The 23,398-nt window shown below is 37.8% G+C and overlaps 1 protein-coding gene across 1 annotated transcript; it reads right to left on the bottom strand.

The window, feature by feature from the left end:
• Positions 1-1,064: 1,064 nt before the first annotated feature.
• rin3 (Ras and Rab interactor 3) lies at positions 1,065-22,538 on the bottom strand. The gene is made up of 10 exons (XM_051133715.1): positions 22,072-22,538; positions 20,223-20,849; positions 18,508-18,622; positions 17,735-17,807; positions 17,549-17,640; positions 14,613-16,031; positions 12,234-12,542; positions 4,999-5,130; positions 2,350-2,513; positions 1,065-2,258 (listed from the first exon to the last, which is right to left on the bottom strand). Exons 2-10 carry the CDS (start codon positions 20,793-20,795, stop codon positions 1,932-1,934), a joined length of 3,204 nt encoding a protein of 1,067 aa, XP_050989672.1. The 5' UTR covers positions 20,796-20,849; positions 22,072-22,538; the 3' UTR covers positions 1,065-1,931.
• Positions 22,539-23,398: the final 860 nt, after the last annotated feature.

The raw sequence follows: 23,398 nt of genomic DNA, 5'->3' as shown, positions 1-23,398 counted from the left end.
TGAAAGCCAGACCCATAAAATTTACAAATGGCCACGCTTGTTCTTACGTGAGGAAAAATGTGGATATGAGACAGTAGTGCCTTACAGCTACCGTTCACTTAAAGTACTCAGCAGGCCATAGTTGTGCTCACTTTCGAATGGAATTCCCCCTGAGAATTTACATGATGTCACTTCCTCTTATGCCATTTAAAAGACACTTCTCTACTGGCGATTAATTTTGTAGTGTGTGGGGGGAAAAACAAGTCTATGTGCTATACAGAAAATGCATAGATGCTGCTTTTAAATATTTAATTTGAATTAATATGTTTAAGCTTATAAAATCTAACTTTTGCATTTAGTACACCATTCAGACACAAACCGCTCAGATTTTCACAGTAATCAGTGATTTCAGGGATGCATTAATGAAACTCTCACATCTGGAGGGGAAGAACAGCATGACATCACACATTTTCATCATGCACTTCTGCAGTCGTCTCAAACGTATTACAGTCTCATTTTTACCCTGCTGCATTCCTCTATCACTGCTATGTAATAAACCGAGCTGAGCTCATCTGCCTCCAGAGAGGCTCGACTACCCAGAATTCCAGTGTTTGTAAAAGCACAAATATCCTTCCCACACGTGTCAGTCTGGAGCTAAAGCTTTGGTTCTCTCTTAAATCTGACAGGTAAAACACCCCCTCTTATTTTTGTTCATGCACAAACACGATGGATGCTATTGTTAAATCTCTTGTACTAACTAATATGAGGGTTTCTTTAAATATCTGTCTGTGGGCCGTGTTGTTCTGAATCATATTTAGATTTTCAGGGTAGCAGCTTGAAAAGTCACTGTAGTTGTAAAGAGCCTTAAATTCACTCTTATACAACAGTTTCAGATCCATAAAATGATCTGATGAGTCATTTTGTAAAGTAGGTGAAAACCATGTGCCTGTTACCACATAAATTTAATTTTGTATTAATGAGCTAGTTAAGAAATAATCTAATTATTACTTTTTTATTGATCATTGCCTTTTTTGCTTTATCATCTTGCTTTATCAGTTGCCCTTTACATATGTGAACACACACTGTAAAGTAAAAAGTATTTATTACCAGTATACATTTTTAATATAACAAACACCAATCTTTGGTTTGACAAGTGTTGTGCTGACTGAAACAGTCGCATATTGTGTGATACATATGCATTCATGCTGCTTAAAATAATTTGCCACAAAACCATAGCTTATGCCTAAACTATTGTATATGTTGTGATATAAAATGCAACAACAGTGAACCAAAATGTGAATAAAATATAACACAGACAGCATATCTGTATGGCAGTATATAATATGAGAGCAATGCAGGTGCACAACCAGTTCAAGGTCTGTAAAGATGCATTGCTGTAAGAAACGTATAAATGAAGAAATAAGCACCGAAACAGGGTATGAGTCACAATCTGCTGAGCCCTGAGATGTGAAAAGATTTGCATTGTTGAAAAGATAAAGTTTCATTTGTAAATCATAAAACTTTCAAGGACTGTGTAACGCTTGGGAACAACAGATCTGCTCAAGTAAAAGCTAACTAAGGTGAAGGATGTATCTGTGTGTGTGCAGATATTCTTGAATCTCGAAAAAATGTATATAATGAAGGCTTCTCGCGCAAGGCTTTTTAGGAGAAAAATATTAGATCTTTTCATAACAAATTTACGAATTCGAGTCCTGGTCCTTTCCAGCGCACATTTTAAAGCAAATGCCAGTCACTTGTAAGCCAGTTTTTGTATTCATATAATTTCCCTGGGTAAATAGCACATTCTGCTGTGTGGTTAGGCTTCGTAATGTCAGCTTACATTCTTGTGCACCACTTACATTCTTTCGTAAATTAAAGTTGTACATTCAAGCAGCTCAAACCCTCTGATAAAGACCTACCTATCACTTGCACACACATACAAATGCATTAGTTCATATCAAACTCTCTTCAGGTGTTGCTGTAGATGGCGTCTCATCTACAGACTCTTGTTCTGGCCAGCGACCGTGGCGGTAGACGAAATAATATTCCTTACGTGGCTCGCTGTGGTGCAAGGTGGATTTGATGGTGAGAGGAAACTCCTCGGGGGCCAAAGGCTTGTAATGACCATCCACTAGCACGCTTAGGCAATAGGACTCAGAATCCAACACATCAAACTTCTCCGCACATTGATTGCACAGGTCCTGAGCGGTAGTGTTGGGACGCAATCCCAGGGTCTTGGTGTTGGATCCAGCCTCCAGGAAGGACACGTTAATGAAGTCCTGACAGGAAGGTTGAACAACATAAATGAAAATAAATTCACAGTTGACTGGCCAGTGGTTTTCTAAGATATTATTTTGGCGGTTATAATACCTGTACAGAGGAGCGTGATGCTCTTGCTTTGTTTAGGGTGCGGCGGCGCTCCCAACGATGGATGGAGTCTTGGATCTCCAAACTCAGCTGTCTGGTCACAGCTTGTTTATCAAAATTTTTGATGTGCTCCAGAGCTCCATAAGTGGTGGTGAGATAATACGAACCTAAGAAAATATAAATATGTAATGGTTATATAGTAGTAACTTTGCCATTCTAACTGATATTTAGTGTTGCTTTGTGACTAAAATAATAAACTTCGTTAAATATGTATTTATTGGTGTTATCAGGTTTGACACTTTTTGCTCCTATGCTGGTTGATTTTCTTCAGGGGTTTTTTACACATTAAAGGGGGGGCATATAAATGTGTCTTAGCAATGTGTGGACACAACCACCCACTCTTTTTTATGCCCCCCAAAATCCAAGCAGTTTCAGTTATCAAGCTGTTTTGATTTTCTGAACAGTATGATGTCATTTTGCTCAGGCCCCGCCCACTGCAACTGATTAACTGTCCTGTATTAGCATATTTCATTCGTCAGCCAGTTGTACGCTGTTCGCCATTTTCTCCGCGCTCGAGCAGCTGTAGCAACAACGTCTTGTAAGCAATGTGGGTATTTTGTAGTTATATGTAAAAGTGTTTTATTTGATTAGTTGATTTGTTTTGTTTTTGATGGTAACACATCACTGAATACACAAAATACGGGTGAGAGGGGTGGATTGAGCAGTAGCTTATTATCATTTAAAGAGGCATGCACCGAAATGGGTCTTTGTGAACAGAGCAGTTTTTGACAAGGTAAAAAGGGTGTTGTTTTACACGACTATTGAGGAATTTTAACCAAAGTAATCTGCAGACATTTCATGACCCTAAAGAATCATACCAACCTGGAAAATGGGCATCCGATGTCCCCTTTAAATACTAAAATATCAAATTACCCTTAAGAAACTAAGACAGCGATTTAGTGCAACGTTAAAAAATTTAAAAATCTAAGATTACGAAATTAGTAATATATTAAGAATAAAATTGAAATTACAAGAATAAAGTTGAAATACTATAAAAATGAACTCAAAATATTTCGAAAATAAAGTCAAAATTGCGAGAATAAAGTCAAAATATTTCAAGAATAAAGTCAAAATTATGAGAATAAAGTCTAAATGTTTCAAAAACAGTGTTGAAATGTTTCAAGAATACATTTGAAACGTTTTCAGAATAAAGTTGAATTACGAGAATACAGTTGAAATACTACGAGTATAAACTCAAAGAATAAAGTTGAAATATTTCGAGAATAAAGTTGAAATTTTTCGAGCATAATGTTGTAATATTTTGATAATAAAGTCGATATTACCAGAATAAAGTAAAAATACTACTAGAATAAACTCAAAATATTTAGAGAATAAAGTCAAAATTACGAGAATAAAGTCGAAATATATAGAGAATAACGTCGAAATGTTTCAAGAATAATGTCGAAATTTTTCGAGAAAAAAAATGAAATGTTTCGAGAACAAAGTTGAAATGTTTCAAGAATTTAAATTATAGAAATTAAAGTTACAATATTTTGAGAGTATAGCCTATATTGCACATGCAAATGGCCCGGATTGGGAGCACCAGGTGAAGTTGCCAGGCCAACGGAATGTATTTGAATATTGCTGTGTCCGAGCAGCCACATCATTGTACTGGGATGAGGACGAGTAAAATTTAAGGACTCACAGAAACAGCTTAATATCAAGAATATATTTATTAACAGACTGAACAAGAACAACTTTTTATCTTAACATCACCTCACACATCCAATCGACATTCCTTTGGAGGCATTCCTTATTTAACCCTTTTGAATACACTACAAATATATGTGGGATTATTAGCAGAAAAATACCATTTGTAATATTCACGTGGACAGTATGCTTGGAAATAATGTCTTTAATTGCCTTCATTATTTGTAGTGCACCAGCCCCCCAATAATAGCAGTAAGCTTTGTGTGTTATTAATATAAAACAAAGTCTCAGCTTTCAAAACCAGTTTTATAGCGAAATACAAACCATGTTACTTACAATAATGTGTATTTCGCTATGAAACTGACAGAATTTGAAAGCTGAGACTTTGGAATATCTCCCGGTGCACCCAATATCCGTGCCATTTGTATACGCAGTAGGCTAGGATATACTCTCTAAATATTATAACTTTAATCTTGTAATTGCTACAAATTAATTCTTGTAATTTCGACCTTATACTCAAAATATTTTGACTTCATTCTCGTAACATTTCGACTTTATTAATGTAATATTTCGACTTTATTCACATAATTTTGACTTTATTCTCTAAATATATCGACTTTATTCTCATAGTATTTCGACGTTATTCTCGTAGTATTTCGACTTTATTCTTAGAATATTACGACTTTATTTTCAGAATATTATGACTATAATCTCGTAATCTTAGATTTTTTTTTTTTTTACCATGGCACACCATTGTAAGAAACAAAGGAGTCAGCCATTTTATTCCAAAGATTTTAAAAAGTCATTTTCATCATCGTCCAATACAGATAAAATTTCTCTTACAAGCATGCAATCTGTCCATTTTGTACATGATCACAGTATCCATGGGTTCTTGTACATTCACTATGGCTAGGATGTGTGTGTGTGTTTGTGTGTCCTCACCCTCTCCGAGCTGCAGTGCCGGATCCATTAGCTCCATCATGTACTCCACATCCAGCAGCAGAGCGCTGATGTTACAGCGAGCCAAGACGTACATCAGCACGGGCAGGAAATCATCAGCCCCGTGAGCCTTTCCTGTTACATAACAATCAGGAAATAATCAAAATACATTCATTAGTAAAATACTGAAACCTTAAATTATTCATATCACAACAAGCTAAGAACAAGTTATTTCTAAATATGTCTTATGAGTGTCTTCACTCGTACAGTATGTGGCAATCCATTGCTTTGAAAATAAAATCTGCATTGTGGATAATGCTGCTAAAAAGAAACAGATCGATGTATTGACAACAGGACATTTTTTTTCCATACGCACTCATTGCAACAGTACGCAGATTGCTATTTAGTCATTTGCACTCCCTGTATTTTATTTGTATGTAGAACAAGAATTATATGTTGGACAGAAATGCACCCTGGTCTGCGTCTGGACTCCCGCCAATACAATACAATTCAGAATATGCTGAGAGAGCTGCACTGTGTACTATAAGCATCACAAGACCGACATTATGTTGTATGAGCAATGGAGCCAGATCATTTTAAGACTTCAGGCTTTTACTGCTTAAATCTGGACATTTGACAATAAATTGGTTAGATAAATACAAAAACATATGCTGGATGTAAAAACTGGTTTGTATCTGTATACCCATGAACTGGCTGTGTCCATTACTTATCAAATATAATCAACAATAAACTAACATCTGGCTCATTTAAATACTGAAAAACAACGCTTGCAGCTGTGAATATGAAAGATGAAGTCTGTAGCAAATCCAGCCTTCTATTTTCTGTACCTGTCACTGCGTGTCTATGTTTTTGCAATAGCTTTATCACCGGTGCAGTGAAGTAGACTGTAAGTAAAATAGCTGTCAATTTGTTGGCCAGACTGGAAGGCTAATTCACCCATGGATCCCTGAGGAATTTTTTAAATGGGTTTTTAGAGTAGCGGTTGTTTATTTCTGAGTAAAATAAGGTCTGTGGCTTACGTTAGCTGAAGAGATTTTCATGTTTTGTTATACACAGTCATACCTTAACTTTTTTTTAAAAGGGAACCCTGGCTATTAAGACTTGAATGGCTTAAATAACATAAATTATGTGTCTTACTAAATTATGCAGTAGAAAACCCACGAAAGATTTATGTTTTTTTTAAAATCCACATCGTTTTAGGTAACACTTTATTTTGATAGTCCACTTTAAACTTTCTACTAACAGTAAGCAAATTTGCAACTGCATGTCAACTAGTCATTACAGTGTTAGTAGACTGTCTGCTCAATGTCTTCTAACACTCTTCTAAATTTTGCAAGTATATGTCAGCTTATTCTACTAACCTAACATTCTGCTCTGAGAGTTAGTAGACATGTAGTTGCAAATTAATGAGAATTAGTTGACAGGTAGTTGCAAAGTTACTTACAGTTAGTAAAATGTCTAAAGTGGACTATCAAAATAAAGTGTAACCTCACTGGATACATATTTTGGACTATGGGGGCACCATTATTTGGATTATGTAAATTGGTTGCACTCTGTGAGCTACTGCTGCTACCTGTTGATATTTTTACCGCAATACAATTCAGAAAATAAAACACTGATGCGATGACCACAGCTACTGAAAGAGTTTACAGATGACAATGAATATAAGCGTAGGCTTAAACCAAATGCTGTACCATCGACAAGCGTCAGCATGTTTACATCCTGCCAGGATGGTGTCTAGCGTTTTTGGTCTCTTCTGTTTGTAAGCTCTTTCATTAGCTGTGGTCGACTAAAAGCCCCAAAGGCATCAAGGCTAAAGTGGAGAGAACAAATATGCTGGTCTTTGGAAACTTGTATTCATCCACAGGCATCTTCACATTCTTTTCTCCTCTTCTTATAGCTAGGAAAAGCAGTTAAGACTTACAGGTGCATCTCAATATTTATTCAATATTTATTTCAGTAATTCAACTCAAATTGTGAAACTCGTGTATTAAATAAATTCAATGCACACAGACTGAAGTAGTTTAAGTCTTTGGTTTTTTCAATTGTGATGATTTTGGCTCACATTTAACAATAAAATAAAAATAAAAAAAAACATTATAGTGAATTGTTGGCCTTCTGGAAAGTATGTAAATTTACTGTATATTTACTCAATACTTGGTAGGGGCTCCTTTTGCATTAATTACTGCCTCAATTCGGTGTGGCATGGAGGTGATCAGTATGTGGCACTGCTGAGGTGGTATGGAAGCCCAGGTTTCTTTGACAGTGGCCTTCAGCTCATCTGCATTTTTTGGTCTCTTGTTTCTCATTTTCCTCTTGACAATAACCCACAGATTCTCTATGGGGTTCAGGTCTGGTGAGTTTGCTGGACAGTCAAGCACACCAACACCATGCTCATTTAACCAACTTTTGGTGCTTCTGGCAGTGTGGGCAGGTGCCAAATCCTGCTGGAAAATGAAATCAGCATCTTTAAAAAGCTGGTCTGGAAGCATGAAGTGCTCTAAAATTTCTTGGTAAACGGGTGTAGTGACTTTGGTTTTCAAAAAACACAGTGGACCAACACCAGCAGATGACATTGCACCCCAAATCATCACAGACTGTGGAAACTTAACACTAGACTTCAAGCAACTTGGGCTATGAGCTTCTCCACCCTTCCTCCAGATTCTAGGACCTTGTTTTCCAAAGGAAATACAAAACTTGCTCTCATCTGAAAAGAGGACTTTGGACCACTGAAAAACAGTCCATTTCTTCTTCTGCTTAGCCCAGGTAAGACACCTCTGACGTTGTCTGTTCTTCAGGAGTGGCTTAACAAGAGAAATATGACAATTGTAGCCAAATTCCTTGACACATCTGTGTGTGGTGGCTCTTGATGCCATGACCCCAGCCTCAGTCCATTCCTTGAGAAGTTCACCCAAATTCTTGAATCGATTTTGCTGGACAAGCCTCTCAAGGCTGCGGTTCTCTCGGTTGTGCATCTTTTTCTTCCACACTTTTTCCTTCCACTCAACTTTCTGTTAACATGCTTGGATACAGCACTTTGTGAATAGCCAGCTTCTTTGGCAATGTAAAGGGTGTCAACGATTGTCTTCTGGACGACTGTCAGATCAGCAGTCTTCCACATGATTGTGTAGCCTAGTGAACCAAACTGAGAGACCATTTTGAAGGCTCAGGAAACCTTTGTAGGTGTTTTGAGTTGATTAGCTGATTGGCATGTCACCATATTCTAATTTGTTGGGATTTTGTTAAATGTGAGCCAAAATCCTCACAATTACAAGAACCAAAGACTTAAACTACTTCAGTCTGTGTGCACTGAATTTATTTAATACATGAGTTTCACAATGTGAGAATTACTGAAATAAATGAACTTTTCCACGACATTCTAATTTTTTGAGATGCGCCTGTATATTGCTTCTCTTGTTGCCCTTCGGCTGAAAATTACATCCAAAAGCAGAACAATGTGGCATAATATCAGTATTTTATTTTCCGAGTGGTAATAGCTCACAGAGTGCAACCATTTGATGGCATCAAAATAATGGCACCCATAAATGTGTATACAACGATGTGGAATTTTTAAATAACGTAACTCTTTCGTGGGTTTTCTACTACACATTTCAGTATTTTATGTTATATTAAGACATAAGTATAAGTCTTACACCCTGGGTTCCCTTTAAGCACACATATTCAACTTATGTTTTTAAATTGCACAGCTGTTTCAAAATTCAAGTTTGTATGCAACTTATGTTGTAAAACAAAACAGGAACGTCTCTGCAATATTAACCACAGACCTTATTTTGCTCAGAAATTAACACCATTATTATTAAAACATTAAGAATAAAAAAAGCTGAACAACACTATTATCAGTTGCACAGTTGCAACACCTGTTCACGTTGAAATAATTAAATGTTTTCAATGATAATACAAAGGCTAGCACACAACCACAGGTGCAACTTAACTGCAGTATATTGAGCTTTCAAAGAATGATTCATTGGGAGTTCATCTGTTTCGATGTTTATTTCAAAACAGTGCTATGCATTGAAATGAAGTAGCAATGCAATTTTAAAACAAAATTGCATTGCAATGTGCTGCATTTTAATCTTGGTAATTTAGAGGCGATGTAGTGTTCTCTGTGCAAGTTAATTGTCCCATTAGATGTACATTTCATTACTTCAGTATCACATTCCCACCGGAAACCCAGTCATTTTATTATGGATCTAAAAATAGCACCTGCAGCGTGATAGAGTAAGGTTAACTGAAGATAATAAAAATCAACAAAATGAGAGATATAAACTACAGAACCAAAATTTCTCCTAACTTTGTAGAGTTACACAGTCGAAACAAAACTGTAAACCCATTGGAAATATCTGTAGTTGATTGGTAGATAAAAAAGATTCAATGAAACAACACAAAGTGTCAGTGTTGATTCACATTGATAATCTTTCTGTATAAAATGTGGGAGTTTGTGAAACAGAAGTTTGTTAAATGAACCATACCCTGAACAACAGAGATTGTTTTAGACTTCAGAAAAGGGGTTGTTGATGCTCATGAGACTAGAAAGTGTTGCCAAACCATTGCTTAAGATTGCGGTTTGGAAGTTGTAATAGAGGAAACGGATCTTACTTGTGACTGTTCTTTGGGGTAAATAATTCTTTGAATAACACTTGAATAATAGCTCAAAATCTGCAAGCATCGCTCGTCTGAACTAATCTCAATGCTCATGAATACCTATTAAAGAAAGCATTGAAACAAGAACGCTGCACATGGAAGGATAAAAAAGAAATATAATAGATCAGTGGCTCTCAACTGATGTGTTGCAATTCAAAGGTGCATTGTGATGATGTGCTCTGATAGCAGAGGAAAAAAAACATACTGCTAAATACAAAATACAACTGAATTATTATGCATTGTTAGAAAATCATAATATGGAAAATGTGAGATTATTTTAGCACAAATTCATCCATCACGTGAAACATGGACGGGTTGCATGACACCATTCTCGAAACCGTAACCAAAAGTATGCGTGATAAAATATGTCCAACAGTACATTAATTATGGCTTCATTAAAACAAGGTCATTGCTTGTGTAAACCACACTGTGTTCTGTGCTGTGAATTACTAACTGTTGATTACCATAAAATTAATTAATATATTATAAAAAAATAAAATATTTTATAAAAAATGTTTATTTAAATTAAAAATTCACTTTCAAAATAAATGTGTATATGTGTATAAATATAATTTAAAAATGTAAAAAATGTCAGTTAAAATGTGTTTAATGCATAATAGTAGGCACAAACAGTTCATGAAAATATTAATAAATTCAGCTGTTGAAAATTATTCAGGTTTTAGGATTTTTTACTTTCAGTCTTATTTGTTGAGCACTTGATGCCCAGTGTAAAATCTGTAAGGTGAAAATCACTGTAATAACAAATACTTTTCACTTTTTTTTTTTCACAATTTTTTAAAAAACATTCATAGTAAACAGTTTCATAGTAATGTTTAAAGGAGAGCTCCACTTCCAGAACAACAATTTACAAATAATTTACTCACCCCCTTGCCATCCAAGATGTTCATGTCTTTCTTTCTTCAGTCGTAAAGAAATTATGTTTTTTGAGGAAAACATTTCAGCATTTTTCTCCATGTAATGGACTGATATGATGCCCCGATTTTGAACTTCCAAAGTGCAGTTTAAATGCGGCTTCAAACGATCCCAAATGCGGTTGTAAACGATCCCAGCCAAGGAAGAAGGGTCTTATCTAGCGCAACGATCGGTTATTTTCATAAAAATAATACAGTATATATACTTTTTAATGCCAAACACTTGTCTCGTCTTACTCTGCCTGAACTGTTTTTGTTCCGGTTCATGACAGTTAGTGTATGTCGAAAAACTCCCATCTCATGTTCTCCCTCAACTTCGAAATCATCCTATATCGCTGTTTTACCTTTTTTGTTAAGGGTGTTTGATCTTCTTTGCATGTTCACTTTGCAAAGACTGGGTCGGAACTTCTGCAGCGATGTAGGATGATCTTGAAATGATTTTTGAAGTTGAGGGAGAAAATACGATTGGAGTTTTTCAACATACCCTAACTGTCTTGAGTCAGAATACACAGAGCTCAGGGAGAGAAAGGCAAGACGTGCGTTTGAGATTAAAAAGTATATATACTGTATTATTTTTATGAAAATAACCGATCGTTGCGCTAGATAAGACCCTTCTTCCTTGGCTGGGATCGTTTACAACCGCATTTGGGATCGTTTGAAGCCGCATTTAAACTGCACTTTGGAAGTTCAAAATCGGGGCATCATATCAGTCCATTACATGGAGAAAAATGCTGAAATGTTTTCCTCAAAAAAAATAATTTCTTTACGACTGACGAAAGAAATACATGAACATCTTGGATGGCAAGGGGGTGAGTACATTATATGTGAATCTTTGTTTTGGAAGTGGACCTCTCCTTTAAATGTAAGACTGCTATCAGACTATCAGACTATCAGACTCAATAAATTGTGAATTGCACATATAATTTTAGAGAATTTTATGACTAAATGTATCCACAACAAGTAATTCTACAGATTCTTTATGTCAACTGTTACTGAAATGATGTGTCATGACTTTTAAATAAACAACTCCCTTTTATTAGTCATTTGAACTAAAATAGACAAGCTGGTCAGTGTCAATTACAGGCTGAAACATGAATGTGTTTGAACGCTAAAAAGTGATCACTTAAAATTTAGATGAAGTTTAACTCAAATTTTGGTTTAAATTCACACAGGACTGCAGATCATATAAAAGTGCACTGTTTGCAGAAACAGCTGTAAACAGCTCTCTGAATAAACACTGTCTTTTGCAGCTCCAGCACTTCCTTATTTGGAGGCACTAATGACAGCTTTGATGAAATCTGGACTAATTTTGGGGTGAGGAGGAAAAGGCGGAGTCTGGGTGGTGTAGAGAAACATTGGTTACGTGTTTTCTGTCCCTCTCTGTTCAGAGGTTGCACTCTTTCCTCCATATTCTCTAGAACTAATGACTAATGATCTGAGCTGCATTTCCCAAAAGCATCGTAAACCTAAGTAGAACATAGGAACCATTGCCAATAATGAGCTCCAAGAATCTTAGGAAGGCTTAAAATGTTTTTGGGAAATGCAGCCCTGACTGATGACATTAGATATAAAGCTATAACTAGATGAATTATTTATTATATAGCTATCCAAAAATAAACCCACCTGGACAGCCCACAGACATGGATTCATAGATGATTTTGCAGGTCTTGAGGAGCAGGTCGATCTTCTTCTGAGGTGAATACTCTTGGTGCAGGTTGCCGAGCTTTGTTTGAATTTTCTCCATAACGGTCATTTCGGGAACACTGGTGGTGACCCCTAGGTCTGTGGTGGTCGTCCCCTGAACCACTTGCTGGTTTTCTTTTAGCTTCTTCAAATTTCCTGAACGGGAGTGGATATCCTTCAGTCCGTTATAAACAGCCTCTCGTATGGGCTTCAGGACACTTTTGCATAGTGCTGCTTCAATAATGATCTCTAAAGAGGAGGAAAACAGATATCAGATACACCATAAGCAACTGAAAAAATGTTTATGTATAATTAATGTATAAATATAAGAAAAATTCCTTACTGAGACAAATATTGTTTCTTTATACATTATTTATCTGTATCTAACTTTTAATCAAAGTAATCCATGAGGATATGGCTTCAAATACTATATGCCTATATCACTGTGAAAGGCTTACTAAGACATTAAAACATTTTTAATACTCTTGTGCTACAGAAAAGGAAAAGCGGTGTATGCGAGAGTGTTCATTTTCCTCAAGGGAAAATATGAAACTTTCTTCAAAATGCACCTGTAAACACTACGGAAGAAATGATAGAAGATCCTTGGTCTTACTTTCTGAGCAGTAAATTGAAAATAAAAGGTTATCTTGGTCTAGTGTGGTCTTGTTACTTCATTAGGTTTTTTAGGGACTGAGCATCAAGAGAGAAGCTAATTCTTTACAGATGGTCAATAAAAGCTTAATATGTAAGATGGTGGCAATAACCTTCTGCTTGGATGGTGCTTTGCTTGGATGATTCTAGCACTGCAAAGTAATTACACCAACAATACTAAAAAGACACTAGATGAGTTCAGTTCTCACATTTTCATGCAAATTTTAGGATAAAAGAAAATCTGGATGGGATACAACTAGCCTTCCAGAATGCACATTTTTATTTGGTAAAACATGCTATGTTGCCTTTGAATGATTGATTACAATTATGTGATAGAACTGCCAGCTTAGGCAATACCTAGAAAACAAAAATTTTATCAAAGCATTTTGGAGACACACTTTATATGGCAAATAAAGTAGTGTATTTAATAAAAGAGGCACAGTTGTTTCCCCACTGGCAAGGGGTGTTGTAAGGTGGGGGAGGGGAGGTTAGGACGATGCCAAAGGCCCGACAAGAAGTGGGGCCCCCTAAAGCGATGTCTTCAGAGGAACGTGATTTCTACAAGGGGGACCCCATAGAACGGACCCTCCATGGAACGCGAGGGCCCGAGTTGATATGCTGTTCAGAGGGCCCAGAAACCACAGTGGCAAACCCTGCCACTGGCTACAACTTCCATTATGATTTAAATTGTTTTATTCACACATTGGGCCTCATTCATGAAATCTTTATAAGAATACGAATAAATCTTAAGTTTAATTTGCACGTAAACAGACTTTTACGAAAACTCTCCTCCGGATTCACAAATGCTTCATATACCATAATTAAACGTGTGTATGAATTCGCCACCGGAAACGTAGTGGAAAATTCTGGATTCCTGTTTTCAGGTTTGGCTCCAGTATATTGCATAAATGCAAAAAATACTAATAGGCCATATGCTTAATAATACTTATTCAATTATCACGTGTCCACCAAAGCATTTTTAGCCAGCTTAAAGAATGGCAGGTGCTATTCTGAAAACAGAATATTCTTAACAACGCTTTGGTGGCACAACATTTTTGATTGCTATGATCCACGGCAGTAGTTGTTTTGAACAACTTCTACATTGTTGGTCGGTTCTTGTACAAGTAGGATGGTAATGGTTGCTTGCTGTTGTATTTGCCCCGCCCCTCCTCCATTGATTGGACGGCTGGGTAAAAAAGTGACAGTGACGAGCGCTGCATTTACCCAAAGTTGAACAGTTAGCATCAAAATTCAGTGGTATCAGTGTGCCAGAAAGAACACAAAACCTTTTATGGACAATTTAAGATGAAAATACACAACTTAAGATGAAAATGTGGAATAAAGTCTGTATTTTTGTTTTCTTTGCGCAAAAAAAAGTATTCTCGTAGCTTCGTAAAATGAAACCACTGATGTCACATGGACATTTGTGAATCATTGTGGTAATTTTCTGGACCTTGAACGTGGTAGCACCCTTGCTGTCGGGAGTGTCAGAGACCTCTCGGATTTCATCAAAAATATTTTAAATTGTGTTCCAAAGATGAACAAAGGTCTAACGGGTTTGGAACAACATGAGGGTGAGTAATTAATGACAGAATGTTTGGTTGAATATTTTCACAATTGTTTAGATACTAAAAAAAATGCATTTTTGACAGTAAAAAGGCTAATTACCCAGTTTTTCCTCAGAGTATCCAGCTGCTTCCTGTAGATTTTGCAGCTCTGCGCTCTGGATCAGATAGCTTTTTAGTTGGGTTATCATCTGCCTGATCTCTTGGAGCATCTCTGTGCTGGAGGTGTGTTTTCGCATGGTGTCCAAAGTGAAAGCTCGATAATCCTTAACAAGGTTCCCGAAGTATGTGTTTCCATCCCTGGACATTTCTACGATGCGCTTCTGCAATTTACGGTCTGCGTTCATAAAGCCCGTGAGCACATTGGAGAGGTTTGCCATAGACACCATTGACAGTCGTTGCTTTGCACGGTCTAACATGATTGTTGGGGTCCTCTTGATGGCAGTACCTGTTGCTGCAATGGCATCTGCCTCCTCCTCCGTGCTGCTGGTTGAGTAGGAGTCATGGTCTGGTGGAGCTCCACCCTCAGGAGAGTATAGAGAAACATCCGAGACTTTGGGATGACCAGCACTGATGCAGAGCGAGTGGCGGATTTGACTGGGGCTGCTTGAATTTAAAGGAACAGTGGACTCTTGAGGAATTGGCGTAAGTGAGTTTACAGTGCTGTTTGAGACTTGTCCGGTCAGATTCTGAGACAATCTTTTCTTCCTGGGAGGTGCCACTGGAGCATTAGGCTTCTTTGGTTGAGGTGCTACCACTGTTGGAGCTCCATTTGTTACCTTAGATTCTTCCACTGGCACTTCTTGTAGTTGCTGAGGCTCTGGATCCATAGGCTTGTCCCTTTCTTCCATACTGTCATCAAGGCAAATGAGGGATGCTACCGGGACTTGAAGAATATTGTCCTCTGCTTCTGTGGAGGTGCTGGTGTGGACTTCCTGCTGCGTTGCTTCCTCTGAAGGTTGCTTTTCAGATAGCCTCCGTCGGATTGGTATTGGAGGAACTCGATGTGAAGCTGTATTTGAAAGCTGTTTTCCTTCTTTGCCCTGAGCTGGCTGTAAGACAGCTGGCTTTCCACGCTCAGTGCTTGAGGCAGGAGTTCCCTGTCTCTCTTGCTCTCTGTCTGCACGCTCACAGTCACTTCCTTCCCCTTTCTGGACTGAAGGGGGAGGAGAACTGAGAACTGTCTTGAACTCCCCTTTTGAAGGCTTGGCTAATGCGCAGTTTTGAGAACAATCAGGTGCACTGGGTGGACGAGGACGTACGGGTGGTGGCCGTTTGTATTTGGGAGGAACCTGGACTGGTGTGTTAAGACTCTGGGTCCTCAAAACAGGGGCAGAAGAGGTGGTTGGCAAGCTGTTGCTGCATTCCTCAATGAAAATTGGGTTGACGTACCACAGCCGGTCACTGCCGATGGAAATCTGGATTTCACAGGAGCTGCTTTGCCCCTGCCTGTCCAGAGCACCACAGCTACCAGCAATGCTTTCCATTTCCTCATGACTATTCAGAGCTGAGTTCCAGAACTCTGTGTTGGCATGAGAAATGTGTTCATGTTAGCATTATTAACACTTTTACAAGACAAGCTTAAGCTTTGAACTATGTCAGCATTCAAATTGCCTGGGAATGTCTTCAGAATACAGTTGAGGTCCAAAGTTTACATACACCCTGCAGAATCTGCAAAATGTTAATTGTTTTACCAAAATAAGAAGGATCATGCAAAGTGCATGTAATGAACTGAATAGGATATTTCACATAAAAGATGTTTATCATATAGTCCACAAGAGAAAATAATAGGTGAATTTATAAAAATGACCCTGTTCAAAAGTTTACATACACTTAATACTGTGTTGTTAAATCCTTTAGGTCATACAAATTCTTTGGTTTTTCAGCATTTTTGAACCCTTTCCAACAATGACTGTACACTGAGGACAACTGAGGGACTCATATGCAACTATTACAGAAGGTTCAGATGTTCACTGATGCTTCAGAAGGAAAAACAATGCATTAAGAGCCAGGGGTGTAAACTTTTGAACAGAATGAAGATGTGTAAATTTTTCTTATTTTGCCTAAATATCTTTTTTTTCCATTTAGTACTGCGCTTCAGATGCTACAGAAGATGCTTAGATGTTTCCCAGAATATAAAATAATTAAATTTACACTAATCTTCAAATTCCAAAAGTTTTCACCCCCAGTTCTTAATGCGTTGTGTTTTCTTCTGAAGCATCAGTGAGAGTTTGAACCTTCTCTAATAGTTGCATATGAGTCAGCGTGCAATTTCAGTTTCAAAACTCATGAACAACTATCACTAAAAAAAAAAGCTGTGGATCATTTAGGCAACAACAGTATTAAGAATCAAGTGTATGTACTATTATTTTTTCTTGTGGACTATATGTAAACGTCTTTTATGCTAAATATCTTATTCAGGTCAGTACTAAATAAAAAATAACATGCATTTTGTATGATCCTTCTTATTTTGGTAAAATAATTAACATTTTGCAGATTCTGAACTTTTGACATTGGTTTGAAAATCTCTCAAATGAGAATGAGCCGTATTAGTACACTAAAAAGTAGGTTGTTTTGAGTGGGTGGTGACATGTTAAGATTACATGGTCTCAAACACTACTAAATAGTTTTGTTCTCGGTATAAATTAATCATGGTTGACTGGTAATGGAGCAGTTTTAAAATAGTATGGAGAAGGCCCGCACAAGAAGGTGCACAAGATTGGACCACATCCTACACACACTCTGTCCCTTGCACATTCATTTTAAATACTCGCTGGGGTGGTATGGGACACTTATACATGCACATAATGAAACATTCAGTCAACTGCAGCATTTTCATGGTATTGTGCCCGCTATCTTTTCTGCCCATCCCTCTTGCCTAGGGCAGCATCTGAGTCAGGGCTACTACTGAATAAGAGATCTGTTCAACACATTTTACTATATTTACCATGGATTTATCATGAAAACAATTCAGAAAGTGCATGTCTGCAGACATAAGTGCAACTTAAAATGAAATAAGATCATCTATTGTTGTCTTACCTGATCCTAGAGAAGAGATCACCTCCATGTCCTCATATTTAGCTACCTTTTGAATGACCTGAGGTAACTTCAGAGGAAAAGGAAGGATGTCCCTGAGCAAAAAAAAGATAGTGTGAATGTATAGCAAAAAGTTAAATGAAGCACAATATGTATGCATTGAGGTTTGTGATTGGGTTTTTATCTTACCGGCTAACACAGTAGAAAGCAATGAGTTTAAAAATGTTCTCAAACACCAGCACAGACCCTTCAAGGTATAGCACTGCAGCAAACAAAAGAAATAGAAGTGTTAACGCAAGGCATACATCCGGTTCTGATAATATCTCTTAGCCATAATACTTCAATTTATTAGTGGCACTAGTTCATGATGTTTATTTGTGTGACTTATTGCCTGGTAACGCAGAAACACTAAAATAGAAACAACTCACTGGTGAGTTTCTGTAAGGGTAGGAAGGGATAATGATGAATGGCAATGTGTAAATAAATGTCATCCTTTACTTACAGAGTTTATTTCTGACAAAAAAAGACTTCAACAGCTGGACAAAAAGAAAAGAAAATGACCACATGTATGCACTCACACACACACACACACACACAGAGAGAGAGAGAGAGACACCAGGAAATGAAGCTATAAGAGGCCAGTGCAGGACATCCTGTGACTGCAATGCAGGGCTTGGGACAGGAAACCTGTGGCCCGCAGTCTCCACAACCCCCACCACCAAGCACCTGCAATACCCTTTCACGTCTGTTTATGTCTCTGTACTCACTCTAAAAACATCTATGCGGATGTGATTAGGTATGTATGCAAATTTGTTTTGCGTGGGCCTTTCTGTGTGGATGTGTTTAGGTCTGTATGCAAATGCGTGTGTGTGGGTTTGTCTCTGGCATAATAGCATTCTATGCATAAACTTTTTTTAAATCAAGTTGAAGGAACTCTCATTTCTCAATGCAAAATAACTCACAGGACTTTTCTTCCTTTATAGGCAGTTCTTTGACATGGGGCTCCCCCAACTGGTCGGAAAGCCGTACAGCAAGTATCATCGTTTTTTGACTTGCATCCCTCCTGACTAAAAAGATCTGCAAAATCAAACAACCAACAGTGTAAATTGTAATTAATGTGGAAAGTAATTAATAACATGGAGATGAACTTGTAAGGAATCCCTTTCAAGAAAAGTGTTCATTCAGCAGCAGCTATTTCAAGCATCAAAGAACAAGTTCTATCTACTTGAATAGGAAAATAGTGAAAATCTCAAAAATCGCTAGCAAAACTCTGTGGGCCAGACTATACATATAGAGGGTTTGCACTTACGTCATGATTTGGTCAGTTGCGGCAGATGCGCAGCCAAACTTGCGATACTTTAATGTAAACAACAGCATGGACTTCACGGTTAACGCACTACTGAATATGATGTTCTGCTAATTTGTGCTGTCTAAACCATTGGAAATGATAAAAAGAAACATGTATGTTGTCAAGATTCTTGCCCTGGAATTCCTGATTCATCTGGCCAACCACAACCGCCTTTTGTTCCTCAGACAGTTTTTGCACTCTTCGTTTTCTCAGTCCGATCGATTAGTACAGCCCAAAACATGACAATAATTTGATATTTTCAGCAGCAATAATCAGCAAAATATGCAATTTTATTTGGTTCAGTGGCACATGTTCATTGCCGCCAATATGGACGATTGATGACGCGCTGTGAAAACACTCATAGTAATACAAGCATACTTGTACTCATCTAAGGCAGGGGTCTCCAAACTTGGTCCTGGAGGGCTGGTGTTCTAGGACACCAGCCCTCCAGGACCAAGTTTGGAGACCCCCCTGATAGCACACATTACCGAGATGTCTATTTGACGTCTGCATTTACATCTGCTTTTAGAGTGTTTGCTCATCTGCAATACGTCTATAGGACGTTTCCTATCAGATGTCAAGTAGACGTCTATTAGATGTCTTTAAGATGTTTATGATTTAGAATGTATGTAAAACTGACATCTTACAGACGTCTGTCAGATGTTTGTACACAGCAGATGCTTTCCAGATCAAGTGATCTTTAACAGACATCTTGCAGATGTACGTGCGCTATTTGGGTCCTGATCTAGATCTTGTTTTAAAACGGAAAATAAATTAAATAATTAAATAATTGCCCATCTTACTAGCTAAGTGTTGCCCAGATAGCTGCTTTAAACAAAAGCTTGCCCCCTTGGCCCCTTACCCACTTGCCCCCCTCCCTACTTCTTCTGACTGGTCCATGATTTTGGACTGGTCCAAAGTTTGAAGTTGCATTTGAACTTAATGCAGTGTCTTAAAAAATATGATTTAAAAACAAGGTATTCTAACACTATCCCACAAACAATTTCTATGTATTTTATGAGGTAGCTAAATTGTAGAAATTCGTACAACCTCACTTGTACGATTTTGTACGTTTTCTGTGAGAGGTAGGTTTAGAGGTGGTTTTAGGGGTGATCATTCATATGAATTTCTACGGATTTGCCACCTTGTAAAATCCATATGATTTTTATACAAAAAATACACATTTGTACGAGCCAGGTTGTGCAAAATAGCCACTTCATAAAATTTACAAATTGCCATGAGATCAGATTAGGTATTCTCATGCTGAAAAATGCATTCCACAATTTGATGGCATAATAAATAAACAATAAAACCGTACAAACTCCTCACCCCAGGAAACTCCTTGCTCAGTATATTCTTGGCTTTGTCCTGCTTCATTCCCAGTTGAAGCCACACTGGACAAGTCTTTATCAGCTTCTCCAGGATGCTGATACCAGGAGGAATCGGTTTATTGGTCTTGCTCACTGGAGATGTGGGTACTGGTGGTTTTTGGACTACCGGTGGAGGTGGTCTGGGTTGAGGTGGAGATGAGGGTCTAACGGTAGGTGGAGGTGGTCTAGGCAGGGCTGTGGAGGAGCTCTTAGGAAGAGAAGAGGGGAGTTGTGCTGGGAGGGGTGGCTTTGGAACTTGAGGAGACATGGGCTTCTGGGGAGGTGGCGATGGTTTGGAGTTAAGCTGAGGTGAGGAAGGTTGTACACATGAGATTGGGGGTGAAGCAGAAAGCGGATGGGAGGCGGGGTCAGGGGATGGGTTGTCAGAGATATCAACCAACGGGAAGGTTGGAGAAGAAGTCAAGGAAGAAGAGGTTTGTGGATGGAAGGATGCCTGAATACGTGTAGATATGGTTGGGGAAGAGGGTTTGGAGAGGCCTGAAGGCGCTGTGGAAGGGCCAGGGGAGAGCATAGTGCATAATGAGGACTTGAAGAAGAATCTGATGAATGTTTTTTTAGATCACCCCTGCAGACATAAGAAAGTTCATACAAAGATCTCAGTATATTAAAATTGAATATAAACATATTGCAACTCAATAATGACTTATAAGATAAAAACTGCAAGTTCTGTTTTTTCTTCTAAGTTGATTTTTTTTCCTGTGAAAACATGAGGTCAGTTCCGAATGTCATATGATCGTAATAAATGTGCCAATATGGCGTTGTGCAACAGAGAATGTGTCAGCATGTTCATGTGAGGATGAAATAAGCCTTGTGTGTCATAGCAGCGTTTTTGTTCTCTGTTCCCACAGCTGAGATGCAGTTCTCTTCCATTCTTCCCTTTTCTTGGCTACCAGGATGTTTCCCTCCTTCAGTTCCTGCAAAAGTCTTTCCTTTGCTGTATTGCTGTACTGTGATATGTAACATACTCTTCATGGAAATTTATAGCTAGCCTCTCCATTGCCGACAGCAAGACAAACCTATCAATATTTATTGTGTGCTTTTTGTATATGAACTTGAGAACTCCTGAATGAGTCAGTATATTAGCATTGCTATATTTGTCAAGGATTAGTTGAATTTTTTGGTCATTTCATCAATGACCAATCAATGCGAAACACAATAAAAGTATAATATCTATTAAATAAAACAAGTAGCAGACCTGGCGATGCGAGACAGAGATACAGAGATGCGATGCGATACGCATGTTATAAAATTCATCAGTTATTACTTGGCTGATATTACATCATACACATTTTTTTTTTTTTTTTTTTACATATTTGCTACATTTTTTTCATGTCTTAAATATTTACCTGACCAGTTGCTGGTAAGCAAACATATTTTACATTTACAATGTTTTAAAAGCACTTCAAATATGTAAAACCTTGGCATAATTAAGTGTATTTGAAAAGGAACCGATCTGTATCAGGGTCGTCCCTCCCACTTATTCATATTAGTGGCCTAATAAACTAGATTTCTTTAATGAACAGTTATTAGGCTTTTTTACATTTGAATCCCTGCTAATCATAAAAGATGAAGTGTTTGGAAATTCACTAATATTAGTTTTTTTTTATTTTTTTATATAAAAGTAAAGACTTCCAGCTTTCCAGTCTTGTATTGAAACTGTTCCAAAAAGTGACTATAATTTTATGACTTAACAAATACCTTTTCTGCGAAAGCAAATAGTCAGAACTGCTAAGAAAACTACATTGTGTGTATATACTAAAAGGATTTTTGTGTATCTGCCTACTTACTCTCAGGATGCTCCGTGTTCTGAGTCCCAACAGCTGTTTTCATCATTCACTCCTCACGCTCAACATTCTTCCCTTGGCGTCACAAATAATCCCTCACGAAATGCCGCAGAATACAGCAAAAGTTGTCCTCCATAGTTTTGCTTCACTCTTTCGCTTTGTGTTTTTCTCCGTAGCCTATTTTCCGAATTCAGTATTCTTTTTGTAGATGAGGAGTGGGCGAAATTGTAAAAAAAGCAGAAAAACCAAAAAGGAGAAACAGAAAAGTTCACGTCTCTTTTTCTCCTTTTCTTTCTATACTTCCTGTCAGCAATGTAGTCAGGAAGGGGCTGTCCAGGGTGGTCAGCCAACCCCTTACCACCCCCTACACTCTCACACACACACACACGGTTGAGCTAAATAAACCTCACACACTAACAAACTACGCTCTCTTTCTCCTCGACTCTGTCTCTCTTTCATAGTGAAGGCAGCATAAACAGTGTCCGCAGATGTGTTTACCCCAGAAACAGAGCTGTGAAGAGTGAACTTCCCTCCTTCCCTCCTCCCCCCTAGAGTCTGAAAGTGTCTGAAGTTAAACAACTCCAGATGCTCAGGAACACTAAAAGAAGTTCCATAAGGTTTGCAGGCCAACATATGGTTAGTTTTACCGTTGGGAGCGAATGGCATCCCATCCACCCCACCCTCCTCGATTCCCCTAATCGTTGGATCCATAATATTTGCAAAAAGCATCCTCAAGGCACATTGATGGAGAGCAGCCTTCAGAAGGGGGAGAATATTTGTGATGCTGCCAAGCGTAATGCACTTTTAAGGCCTTCTGTTTACATTAGCAGGCAGTTGACTCTACTTTCAAGAGCTTTTGAAACCGTGAAGAGTGTGAAGACTTGTGTGTTAATGCTGTTAAGATAATACTAAGAGAAAATAAATTCAGATCTGCAAATTGTGTACTAAAATATGTATTTTTAGTAGAAGTCTGATGTTTTGCATGACAAATAATTTTGTTTTTTTGCTCTGGGCATGTTTGTACTGTAAGTATTGCAAACCTGTGAGCCTGACAGCAGATGCTTCCTGTCAGCGAGGTGTGACTTCCACAAGTGAGTGAACTCAAAGAAGAAAAGTTACAAATGTTGTCTTTACCAAAACGCCCTAAAAGTCAGGTTTGTAGATGAAATCTGTCACTTTTATGAAATATCTTTATATCGTTGTTGTAATTGAGTGATTGTCTCTTGATAACTGGTTTGTAGAGTAGATTTGTTGCTTTAAAACACTTAATCGTGCAAACAAGGAAAAGGTGGATTCTTGGGATGGGAGGAAGCTGAAATGGCGGCACAGT

Source organism: Labeo rohita, chromosome 17 (assembly GCF_022985175.1).
Source record: "Labeo rohita strain BAU-BD-2019 chromosome 17, IGBB_LRoh.1.0, whole genome shotgun sequence".
NCBI lineage: Eukaryota > Metazoa > Chordata > Actinopteri > Cypriniformes > Cyprinidae > Labeo > Labeo rohita.
This window is presented reverse-complemented; position numbering and strand designations above follow the sequence as displayed.

Excerpts from the sequence above, each read along its gene's own strand:
- rin3 (XM_051133715.1), bottom strand. The coding sequence starts at position 20,795 with ATGCTCTCCCCTGGCCCTTCCACAGCGCCTTCAGGCCTCTCCAAACCC. Across the intron at positions 12,543-14,612 it reads ATACTCTGAGGAAAAACTGG|AGATCATTATTGAAGCAGCA; the intron begins GTAATTAGCCTT and ends CCTCCTCTTTAG. Across the intron at positions 2,514-4,998 it reads GGCACTGCAGCTCGGAGAGG|GTTCGTATTATCTCACCACC; the intron begins GTGAGGACACAC and ends ATATTTTCTTAG.